This window comes from Gopherus evgoodei, chromosome 1, assembly GCF_007399415.2.
Source record: "Gopherus evgoodei ecotype Sinaloan lineage chromosome 1, rGopEvg1_v1.p, whole genome shotgun sequence".
Lineage (NCBI taxonomy): Eukaryota > Metazoa > Chordata > Testudines > Testudinidae > Gopherus > Gopherus evgoodei.
Window position 1 is genome coordinate 142654800 of NC_044322.1, and position 12262 is coordinate 142667061.

General features: G+C 43.0%; 1 protein-coding gene across 4 annotated transcripts in view; it reads left to right on the forward strand.

Moving 5' to 3' along the window:
• The first annotated feature begins 897 nt into the window (after window positions 1-897).
• MBTPS2 (membrane bound transcription factor peptidase, site 2) overlaps window positions 898-12262 on the forward strand; it is a 36028-nt gene continuing 24663 nt past the window's right edge. Inside the window, exons 1-4 of one of the 4 annotated variants that reach the window (XM_030574738.1) lie at window positions 898-1197; window positions 4667-4815; window positions 6521-6659; window positions 11996-12099. In XM_030574738.1, the coding sequence (XP_030430598.1) occupies window positions 1111-1197; window positions 4667-4815; window positions 6521-6659; window positions 11996-12099 (479 nt within the window). In that variant the 5' untranslated portion in view covers window positions 898-1110. Of the gene's footprint in view, window positions 1232-4666; window positions 4816-6520; window positions 6660-11995; window positions 12100-12262 lie in introns of all 4 variants that reach the window. The other 3 variants (XM_030574746.1, XM_030574756.1, XM_030574766.1) reach the window with 3 other exon arrangements.

The window sequence follows — 12262 nt, forward strand, 5'->3', positions numbered from 1 at the left end:
CAGACCCATTCCCCACTGCAATGAAAGACTCAAGCAACCGGAGCCTTTCCCTGATGCCAACGTCTTTCCCTATATACTCACCTAAGCAGTGCATCACTGTCTACACTGCTATTTATACACATGCTGGGGGAGTTTGCAGTGTATGCACTCTACACACTACCTCAAGTGCAAGCAAACATACCCTATGTTGTAAGTAGGGTCTCAGATATAATTGAATTTGTCCTGCATAGAGGACCTCTCTCTTCCCACTCAGAAAGGCAGCATTGTAACAGTTCACAATGGAAAGCTTTTCTTTACACCAGCTAGTGATACAAACTTAATTTCCTTTTAAATTAACAGGTAAATTGGGCAGCAAGGAGAAGGCCACGCAGGCAGGTGCTGGGATATGACACTTGGGCTCAGTCTGGGGTTTGAAAACATGGGCCAGGTTAACTCAACCCAGGCAGCTAAAGGAGCGCCTCGGCCATCAGGCCAAGCACCTCTGCCGCAGGGCACTATTATAGTCAACTATCGTGCTCGCTGGGCATAGACTGGGGCTGGGGCCGCGCCCTCCCCCTCGCCCCTGTGCAGGGTGCTGGAGGGAGGCATGTGCCTGGCTTCTCCCCCACACCAGGCCAGAGGGGCTGCATGTGACCGGAGCGCACAGCAGATGGTGAGCAACGTCACTGTGCAGCAAGCTCCTCCTTCAGTGAGAGCCCCCCCACCGAGCATGCGCAGCTCCAGCCCCACGCACAGCCCAAGCTGAGCTATTACTACGTGAGAAGCCTGAAAAGCTCTCCCACTTCACTGCGCCTGCGCACAATCTACAAGCGCTCCTCTTGCAGCACCCTGCCTAGTTGTATACGGGGCGTCTCAGGAAGCTCAGCGCCCATGCGCAAACTCAAAGGCCGCAACCCGCTGCAGGCAGCAGCAAGCGCATGCGCACCAGCCGCTATGGCTTTTCCTGGGGCAGGGAAGACAAGGGAGGTTAGATACAGCATGACGTAATCCAACCTCCCTGCTACCGGTTGTGTCGTCTCTCCTGTGTCCTAATCTCGGAAGTGTCCGACCAGAAAATGGGGCTGCTGCAGGAAGGTTCCGACACACGTTTAGTTCCGGGGGTATCTCTGTATGCGGCAACCGCTGCTGCTGCCGCCGCCTCCTTCTCGGTGCCGCAATGATCCCGATCCCGGTGGTGGTTTGCGTGCTGGGGGGCTGGTGCGTCATCTACCTGGCGGACACGCTGCTGAGGGTGAGGTCGCCGGGGCAGCGAAGGGACGGGGGAGCGCTGGACCCCCCGGCTGCATCCGGGGGGATCACTGCGGGCCGGCGGCCCCTGCAGCAGCCAGGTGGAGGGGCGCCCCCCCCCCCCGCCGCCCTTGTCGGGGGCGCCTAGCACCCCGGGCCGGGTTTGCTGCGTCCCGAGGCAGCCCCGTGTATGTGTCTTAGCGCTTTTAATACATATCACAGAAATAACAATTAAAACAAAACTTCACCCACTTGGGAATGAAATAGTCCTAAAATAACCTCCAGGGAGTGTTACCAGGCTCCTTTTTTCCTCCGGGCGTTTGAAAATGGCGGTGGAGGTGGTGGGAGGGATTGGAAGGAAAAGGGACAGGGGTAGGGATGTGTGGTGGGTAAAATTGCTGCTTTAAGGATGCGTTTTTCAGCTGTATCAAGGGACCCGAGAGCAGTGGATCTCAGCCAGGGACCTGGGGCGCTGTGGGTGGCCGCGAGCAGGTGTCTGCCATGCAGGGCCAGTGTTAGACTTGCTGGGGCCCAGGGCAGAAAGCCCACATGGGGCTGAAGTCCAGGTCGCTGAGCCCCAGTACTTGGGCCTGAAGCCTGAGCAATGTAGCTTTGCAGAGGACCATTTGTCATGGGGCCCTGGGCAATTGCTCTGCTTGTTATCCCCAAACACCAGCCTGGCTTTTATAAACAAGTTATTGTGGAGTTTTTATAGCATGTTGGGGGGGACCTCAGAAAGAACAAGATGGAGAACTCTGCCCTAGGGCATATAGATTAGTGCCTCTTTCAGCATTTTTATAAATCTGACCAGGGCTGCCAGGGGGCAAGTGGGGCAATTTGCCCCGGGCCCCTTACAGGCCCCATGAGCTCTAGCCAAGAATCCCTTCCCTGGCTAGAGGTGCCTTTTTAATTTTTACTTACCCAGTGGTGGTCCAGGCCTTTAGCAGCTGGCCCTTCACTAGCTCCCACTCTTCAGCGGCGGATCGTTCAGTCGAAGACGTGGAGCAAGTGAAGGACCTGCCAAAGACTTGGAGTGCCATCTGGTGAGTACAAGCGCCGCAACGGGTGGTGTCTTTTTTTATGTCTTCTCCCCGCTTTGCCCCATCCCCTGAATTCTCTGGGATCATGGAAATACTATCGTCCACAGAGGAAGTATATTTTCATAACTAGCAAAACTTGGCTCAGTAAATTTTAATGTTGATGCTAGTTGTTTGTTTTGTTGCTTGTCCTTTGAAAGTAGATCCAAGTTGTTAAATACTTATATAAATATAACAAACTTGAGAACAACGATTGTGAAAATCAAACATAGTGCTTCCTCCATGCTGTTCTTATTTTTCAGAGCAAAGGTCCTAATCCTGCAATCTTAATCACTCATGCCAGCCCTGATGAAACCTGGTTTATTTCAATAAAGCAAACATATTTAGATGTAGGCTAGGAGCAAAAATATTTTTAGAAATTATATAGGAACAAACTCTTAAAGATATTTTCTCTTAATATTTAGAAGATGAGCAAACAGGAGTAATAAGCAGCTCCCTCTGCTGCTTGCCTTGATAAAAAAAAATGAAGCTCAGTGAATAATGAAAGCAATATTTGCCAAACATTTTATAGAAAAATATTGTGATATTATGATTTAATAATTAAGCCGACAAAAAGTTCAATAAGCTATTTGTAAAAATAAAAGTTATTTAAAAAAATTCTTCACATTTGATTTGAGGAGATCTGGAACAAATACTGGCAAACAAACTTGAACTAGGCACTCCATTCATTAGGAGTGGTTGAATACAAGGGAGAAGAAATCCAAAATCTGACGATGATCTTTCTTTCATAGGTAATCAAAAAAAAAGACCAGCCATCAGGCTGTCTTCTGATTTTAGCTATTCAAAGGCTTTTTTTGACAAACATTTTTGGACTCTTACCCTGTAGTTGAATGTGGGCACAGCTTTTACACTTATGTGGAGACCCACTGAAGTAACTGGGACTCCAAATGGTCTGCCCATTTACATCTCATTGCAGTATAGGGGTCTTGAAATGGGTTTCTCAGTCTGAGCAACCATCCTTTTTCTTTTTAGATCCCCTTTGATACTGCTCATCCATGAGCAAAGAAGAAAAGAAACCATATGATTTAGAGGCAATTGAGTAGTTGACAGCAGTCCTGAGAGGACTCTTGAGGAGAGCAGGAAAGTCCAGGAAAAATCCCAGATTTGAATATATTTAGTCATCAATCAATATCAGATGTCCTGCAGCATTCCTCCTGCACCCCAGCCCCTTGTCCTGAGCCTGCTGCCACACCCTGCACCCCAACCTCCTGCCCTGAGCCCTCTTCTGCACCCCTCCTGCAGTCCTGACCCCCCTTCCCGCACTCCACACCCTCCCCGCACTTCTGCTCTGAGCCCCCTCCTGCACTCTGCACCCCCTCCTGTCCTACAGCCCCCTTCCCTGAGCCCCCTTGTACACCCCACTTCCCTCCTATGCCCCAAACCCTTGTCCTGAGCCCCCTCCCGCATCCCTGCCCCTGCCCTACATTCATGGCCCTCCATGCAATTTCCACGCCCAGATGTGGCCCTCGGGCCAAAAAATTTGCCCACTCCTGATCTCTGAGTAATTGCAGAGCCCCGTTGTCTTCAGTCATAATCCTTAGAAAGTGTGGAATGTTGTCCTTCCTCCTAGCACAGGGGTGGGGGTAACGGGAGGGATGTGGGGTACAGCAGGGGGTTGTCAGCAGCGCGCAGCGAGGCTAAAGCAGGCACTATCAATCACAATTTACTAAAGTGATTAACTCAAAACAAATTAGCTTAATCATGGTTAATTGCAGTTTTAATTGCACTGTTAAACAATAATAGAAAACCAATTGAAATTTATTATAAATATTTTGGAAGGTTCTCAACATTTTCAAATATATTGATTTCAATTGCAACACAGAATGCAAAGTGTGCAGTGTTCATTTTATATTATTATTTTTATTACAAATATTTGCACTGCAATTTTTTTAATCTCGTGATAATTTTTTTAAATCATTTGACAGCCCTAATATATTTATTTAAATAAATGTACACAGTCACAATACTGTCCAGATTTCTATCTTCCTGGGTGCAGCAATTGATCTTGGTTATTGTTTGAGTTCACCAGGAATGAAAATCTGCAGCTTTGTCCTTACTTCACAGTCACAGGAAGAAGCTGACTAAAGGCTGTTGTACATGACTCCGTGGGATGCATTTGCACTCTGGGTCACTCACTAGACTCCTGCTACGAGGTTTTATAGTTCCTACAAAGTATGTGTTGTACACAATTTGTTATTTCATTATTTTTGCATCGTTTACTAAGCGTTGCTGTATGCATACATACATACTCCATATACTATTCTCTTAGTTCTACTGGATGTCATTACATGAAATCTTCCTCAAAGTTGTGTATCAAACTAACTTTCCATTGTTTCTTATAGTCATCTAGCTCTCTGAAAGCATCTTATGAAGATTGGCTCATGTCATATGGGCTGAGTATCTCTCCTTTTCATATGCGATGGCAAACTGCTCTCTTCAACCGTCTATTCTACAGTTGGGGACGATGGAAACCCAGATTTCTTTATCTATGGTATAGTTTCAGAATTCTAGTTTGGCCTTGTGTTGAACAAACACTAGAAAACTTTCTTCTTGTTAATCAGAGTGGCAATTATTACCACATTGCTAGTTTTAAAATGTTCAGGTTATAATACAGCCTTGATAACTTAGTATTAAAATCACACAAATGTAGTTGCAGTACCAATCTTCTTTTCTTTCTCTTTTTATAAATCCGTATTTGGCAAAATAGTGGCTGAAAAAATGGGGTGCTGTAAACATTGTAAATTCGTAGGTTATATATTTATTAGAAGACCCAGAAATAGCTTTTCATGTCTTGCAAGTTGTATCCGGCCCGGTACACTAAGCTCTGCCTGTTCACTGGAATATAGAGGTTAATGGAAGTTAGGTATTTTCCTAATCTAATTTTCCTGAAAATTGTCAGTGCACCATCGATACTTATAGTTTTAGGGATTATGAAAAACCCAATAAAGAAATAAAAATTAATTTTTCCTGGTCTGCTCTGCTGAAGGCTTAACATACTTTTTATTGTATATATAGAAGATCCTCTTCTACTTTGTACTCTTTCAAAAACATATATTAGAAATCAAGTTTTTGTTTATTAACTAACTGTTTTCATTAAGGAGATAAACAAGAAGCTGAGCTGTAATAATTCTGCAGCATTGCTTAAAATGCTTGTTGGTATTTTGCAGCAGATAAAAATCATGCTATTATTACGATATTGGTATACTGCCTGCAGCTTTTTCCTGCAAGCATCTGAGTAGTCCCTCTGAAGTCAGTTAGGCTATATGCAAAAGTCCCATTTCAGAATTACACCCTTTGATGGGGAGGGCAATCTGAGAAATGAGTGGAACCAAATTCAGTACTCTGGCTGGCCAGAGGCACATGCTTAAAAAGTTGCTTGCTTTGAGCCCTGACAGAAATCGGGCCACAAGTTTGGCTCTGTTGGCAATCCCATTTACTGGACATTCTAAAGCTGTGTGGGGAGTTATGGTGCACTGCTGACGTTTTAGCCCATATCCATTCTACACTTTCCTCTGCTGGAATTTTTTATGCTCCTGGCGTGAGTGATATGCACAGTGGCTGTGTGGGTACTTTTGGCTGTGTGGGTACTCTTACAGCAAACGAGAACATACTGGCTTCCACTTGTCCCTTTATTTTAATTACGAAAGGAAGCATCTTAAAATAAATGTGCTAACTGACTAACTCTTGATGAGGTTCAGTTAAAGGTGATAGTGGAACAATGAAACTGTTGGGAGAAGGGAGGGAAGCTGACAGAGACTTGCAATATTTTAGCCAGAAAATGAGCTTTATCCAATGCATTAAATACTGTGCAGTACCAATTTTCCCTCCCATCGGTTAAGAAACATTAGTGCAATTTTGCAAGTTATGATAATCTGAAAATAAGTATTTCCTGTTCTAGTGGCATGGAAACAATGTGAATCACTGTCTAATCCTGACCCTCAACTGGGATGAGTTTTGTAGAGCATTATGACATTAACTTCTTCATTGGAGAAAAATGCAGTTCTACTCCTGTAGGCTTAAACCTTCTTCTGGATTGCTGATACTTTTGTGGTGCTATACCAGATAGACAGAATAGCACTGGGGAAGTTTTGACTCATTTTTTGGTATGTTAGGCTGCACTGATGCATTTAAGTGTCTTCATAATATGCAGTTGCTCATTTTATGTGCTCAAGACCATTTGTTTCTCTTTGTTTCAGGTTCAGTATAGGAATGGTGTTTGGCATAGTTGCCATGTTTGGTTCTGTTGTTCTCCTTGGAAAGACACTGATGCAGACACTGACTCTGATGATAACTGAGGCCCCTGCGGTCCAGAATGATCGTATGTTGCAAGTTGTGGTAAGTGTTTCCTCTCCGTTTTTCAGCTTAAGAATTATAACCTATTCTAAACAGATGTCTTCATAGAAGATGTCAGCCTTTCTGATATTTAAATCTTCCTACACAAGATTAGAAGTCTCACCAATTATACCAAAAATGGCTATGTTCACATTCAGGCTTTTTAAAAAAGAGGTAGCAACACATGAAAGAGTTTTTATGAAAAAAGCACAGAGGAATTTGGAATAGATAGTATGCATGTTGAATACTCAGAAAGTGTCATAGTTACTAAGAATACCGGTCAGTTATAAGTATTTGCCTCCACTCAACTATTTAGAATCCCTGCTTTTTGCAAGCAGGGGATGATGGGTTTGAAATTAGCAAAACAAGCCATGTCTGTAATCAGCAAAAAGATGAGTGTTTCAGTTTATTTTGGTTCAGGATGTCAGTAGAAGAGGGAAGGAAGGATGAACAACTATTCAGGATAGTGGGAGGCAAAGATTATATTGTGAAGCTGATTATACACTTGAATCACGCAAGGATCATTTGTCGAGTTGGTGATCTGAGACAGGAATTTTTGTTATCTCTGTTGGCAGTGTCTGGTTACAGAGTTAATAACATTGTACTCGTTTGTTGCATGGGTTTCTGGTACCAGACACTAAATCATACAGTGCCAGAAGAAGAGAACTATTTTACAGAATGGAAGAGTTTGCATTTAAAATGTCTTATCTCTTATTTTGGAATATCTGAGGCAGTGAAGAAGGAATGACATTATCTTTTTAAATAGTTTTAGGTTACAAGAAGGATTATCTAGCTAATTTTATTTCCTCTAGTATAATAATATGACCAGAGTGCATCTGGCATCCCCCGCACTCATATAAAGTCATGTAAGGTTGTTCTGCACAGTTTACATCAATTTTATTGAATGTTTCCAGCTGAATATTCTTTTATTCTCTTTCTGTCGATGTAACAATTCTGAAAGAAGTTAAGGTTCACTCTCTCTGCACATTTATATTATATTCTTGTACAGGAATACCACCCTAGCTCCCTCATTTTGTAATCATAACATGGAATTGATCATGTCATGACCTTCACAAAATGGAAGGTCTTTGTGACATACCTCTGTTGGGGAGCGGAATTAAAACTGAACCCTTGGGATATAACCTGTCCATGTGAATTGGATCCATGAAAGTAGAGATTTAGGTTTAATATCCAAAATTGGAATGGACTCCCCAGTGATGTGAGGGCTGCTAATATAAATACATTTAAAGCAAGGATAGAGAAGTATTTAGAGACACCTAATTCAGAGATATGGGTGAAAAGCAAGATTTTCCTAGGCAGGTTTGTGATTCTTTTTATATTCCCTATTCTACTATTACCTTGAATTGTCACAACATACTTTTTAACCCTACCTTTCAAAGAGTTGCTGTATATTGTGCTATTGCCAGATGTTTAGAGGGAAAATGGGATATACTTTTTAAAATAAAACATGTTGTTTGTGACTTTTTAAAACTAGTTTAAAAAAAAAAAACATATGGAGATATACCTATCTCATAGAACTGGAAGAGACCTTGAAGGTCATTGAGTTCAGTCCCCTGCCTTCACTAGCAGGACCAATTACTGATTTTGCCCCAGATCCCTAAATGGCCCCCTCAAGGACTGAGCTCACAAGCCTGGGTTTAGCAGGCCAATGCTCAAACCACTGAGCTATCCCTCCCCCCTTGTCACATCACTTCATCATTGCAAAGGAGAGTAGGTGCTATATATCTGCTGTTTTGTTTTTGCACTCTCTTCACTGCTACTTTTTCCCTCAGAGACTATCATGATCTTAGAGCTTTATATGAAGCAGAAGTCTTCAGAGTGAAGTGCCATAGACTTACTCACATAAATCCAATTAGCGGTAATAAAGGGATTCAGTACCTGGTGGCAGAAGAGTAGTCCCAGTGACAGGAACAGTTGTGTAGGACTGTCTCCAACTATATCTGTAGATCAGCCATCTGTCTGTTGCATACCAGTTTGATTATCTTTTTATAATTATTATAAGGTAAGTAAAGGAAAGGTGTATAGACACTGTACAAGAGAATAATAAACTTTAAAGAGGTAGAGATGCCTTATAAGAATAATTGAAAAACAGTCAGTTTTACTTTTATAGCTATATATCTATATAACATTTTCTGTTTCTGTTCTCTGCCTCTACTCTTGTGAGTATTTGCATGAAAATAGAATGTTTGTCTCTTTAGTGGTCTTCCTCTTCTACTGATTATTCTCTACCAGTTGCTTAATATGGAAATTACTGCAACTGTCAGAGGTGTGAAAGAAGCATCATAACAAAGGGTCCTCTTCTCATTCAAATGCCTTTAGTGGAATTTAGAAAATCAAGATATCTAGAGATGACATTGTTTCCTAACAGAATGCTATTTTCAATTTCAGTATATTTCATGAAGGATTAGATTCCTTTTAAATACCATCCTCCCCTGGCCCTCCCCAGATAAGATGGGAAGGGATGGGGTGGGGAGAGTGTGAGGGTCCCGGGCTAGGGGTGGGGTCATGTGGGGGTTGGTCCCAGGGGTTACTCCCTTGACCCCCAGCTTCCCCTCCCCCAAAAATTTCCCCACCAGTTGCTGTCCTGGCCCATCAGAGTAAGCAGCCGGTGCACCGGGACACTTTGTTTACTTACTCTGTGCCTGCGGACGCAAGGCAAACAAACCATCTTGGCCCACCAGCGGCTTATCCTGATGGCCCGGGAGGCAAAGTTTGCTGACTCCTGAATTATAGGGTCGGCTTATGAACGAGTCATAAAAATTTTCCATTTTCCTTATCCATCTTGGAGGGGGAAGGGGTTGGATTATAAACGAATGGGCTTATGATCAAGTATATACGAAGTATGTCTTAAAATAGGTTTTCAGACATTGAGTCTAAAAACTGTTCGATGCAGGGAAACTTCCTATATTCATGGTAGACGCATGATGCCAGCTTTCAGTACTAATAGCACTTTGTCCTTGTATGTGTCTGAGACATCTCTGCTCTTCTCTGCAGCTCTAACTTTAAATTAACACCACCAGCTGATGCAGAAAATACAGAAGATAATGTGATGGAGCATGACTGGCTTCAAATTGGTAGGGTGCCATAGTCGAAATTCTAACTCTGCTTCCCTCAGGAGCTCTTTCTCAAGTGTGACACTATAGGACTGTAGTGCGTACTGCTGAGATTGGCATCATGGTCCTACTCTGCTGATAGTGACAGGCCTAGTCATAAATATTCTCTCTCTATTCTACTCTGGTTTCCTTTCGCCTTCTTTTAAAAAGGATTTTTAATTTTATTTTAGTTGTTTGATTTTTTATAACTTTAGATTAAGTCAGCTGTTCTGTGGGTCAGGACTCCATTTTAATGGGGTCGCCAGCACTGGTGTTAGACTTGCTGGGCCCGAAGCCCAAGCCTCACCGCCTGGGGCTAAAGACTGGGGGTTTCAGCCCTGGGTGGTGGAGCTCAGGTCGGGGCTGGAAGCCCTTGGGCTTGGGCATTGGCCCACCTGCATGGGTGGTGGGACTTGGGCTTTGACTTAGTCGTGTATCTCTCCCCTGCCACCCTCTGGCTGGGGTGGCGGGGCTCAGGCAGGGTCAGGCTTTTGTTGTCAGAAGGGTGCAATAAAGTTTGAGGAACTCTGGGTTAAGTGATTAACGCCTCTCTTATTGATTCCCACCTCCGGAACCAGTTTTTTCAGAGGCAAGCTTTTCTTTTTTTGTCACTGCCTTTTTCTGTACCACTCCTCTTTTTCTTTCATTCAGTTTTCTCTCTGTTTTTTCCTATTTTTTCCCTCTCTCTTTATTGCATTGTCCTGCAGTCTGTCTTTACTAATATGGTTGGTTTCTGCCTCTCCCCATCCTTACGTCTATCTTCATTTTCTGCTTCCTTTGTCTCTTATCTTCTCTCTCTTTTTGTCTGGGTTTTCCCTGTAACTTGTTCTTGTGTTGTTGATTTCCTCCTTGGATTCTTCAAGGTAGGATCTTCTCTAAAATGAGAGAATGAAATAAATTTATATGCTTGGAATTCTCTGATTGCATCAAAGTATTGCTTGTGGACTTTTGGTAGTTTAGTATATCTTACCCTGCAGCTTAAAAGCTAAGGAAAATTACAAAATGGCTGTCTTACTAATTGCTAACATCAGCTTATTGCAGTGTTGCCAACACTCGTGATATTATTGTGTGTTACAATTTCAGGCTGATTTTGGAAGACTCCGGTGATAAAACACAGGCAGTTCAGTCATCTTGCCTGCACTGTTTGCAGTTCCCTCCTTTTAATGCTAGAGGTCACAGTTTCAGTTTGTGCTGCTGGTGGTAGCCAGAGCTGCTGCCTTCTTTACTAGGGTGCAACCTGTGCTCTGAGGGGCCGGAGCCAGGTGTAGATGCTGCAGCACTGGGCATTCTCCAAGCTCAGCAGCAGCAGTGACCTCATGCTTCCACTGCAGTGCAGAAAGTAGGGGTTAATAAAGGTAGGAACTCAGGGCAGCCTTTTCCCTGGCTGGCTTGGAACTGGGAGTAGCTCTTGGAGCCAGTCAGTCTCAGCATGTGTAGGACAGCAGCCTGTCAGGGTTAATGGGGAGCAGAGGGAGTCTAAGACAGTGGGATCTGTCAGGAGAGGAATCAGGGAGGGCTCCGAGCAGGGCGGAGAGAGGGGCCTGCATTGTTTGTTTGCACACATTTTGCATGCATGTAAGGTTGAATTTTCAACTTGTATTTGTCACAGCCACAGTGGGAGTGATCAGAAGGAGTCCGCAAACAAGAAAAGAGACCAAAAAACATGATTTAAAAAAAAACAACCTCATGATTTTTAGGCCAATCTCATTTTTTGGTATAGTGACTTATGATTTTTGGACTGTTACTGTTGTTCCAATACAAAAGCGGTTGTGATGGGTAAGCCGCGATTCCTATAAGAGTTGCTGCAGAAAGTTGTAAACTGATGTTAGCAATTTCCATGACTGATTTATTTGTATACCATTTCTGTGTAAATCTGTATACACTTCTGAAGCTCAATGAGAGCTAGGGCAGTTTCTCCCATGATTTGTCATGTGTATTTAGGTTGTTTTTATTTAGTTTTTTGTTGTTGTTGTTGTTTTGTTTTTGAATTGGCGTGTTTTTAATCTTCAATAAAAGGTAATGAAAGGCTTAAACAATTTTTTTAAATATATAAGGTAGAAAGGGCAGAGGGGTAATTTTGCTAGTTCTGTACGTAAAGGGCCCTTGTCTTGCTTCTGGTCTTTAAACAACTATGTTGCAGTAGCATGTTTAAAGGTAAAATTATCTGTCTTTGTATCTCTTGGTATCCTAGTTTGTTTTGTTTTGTTGTCATGCCTACATGAACAGGTGCCTGGTGTAAATCTGCCCATCAGCCAACTGACGTATTTCTTCACTGCAATCCTCATCAGTGGTATTATACATGAAGTCGGCCACGGGGTGGCAGCTATTCGGTAATGCAAACTATTTTTCTCTTACTACGTGCCCACAAAGCTTTATAATCCTGAGTATTTAACTACAGGTGAATATGACTGGAGTTTACGTGGTTTATATGTACAATTCATTTGTTCTCTTTTTATAATTGTATTTCATGGTTGGTGTAGATTGTAAGTTTTC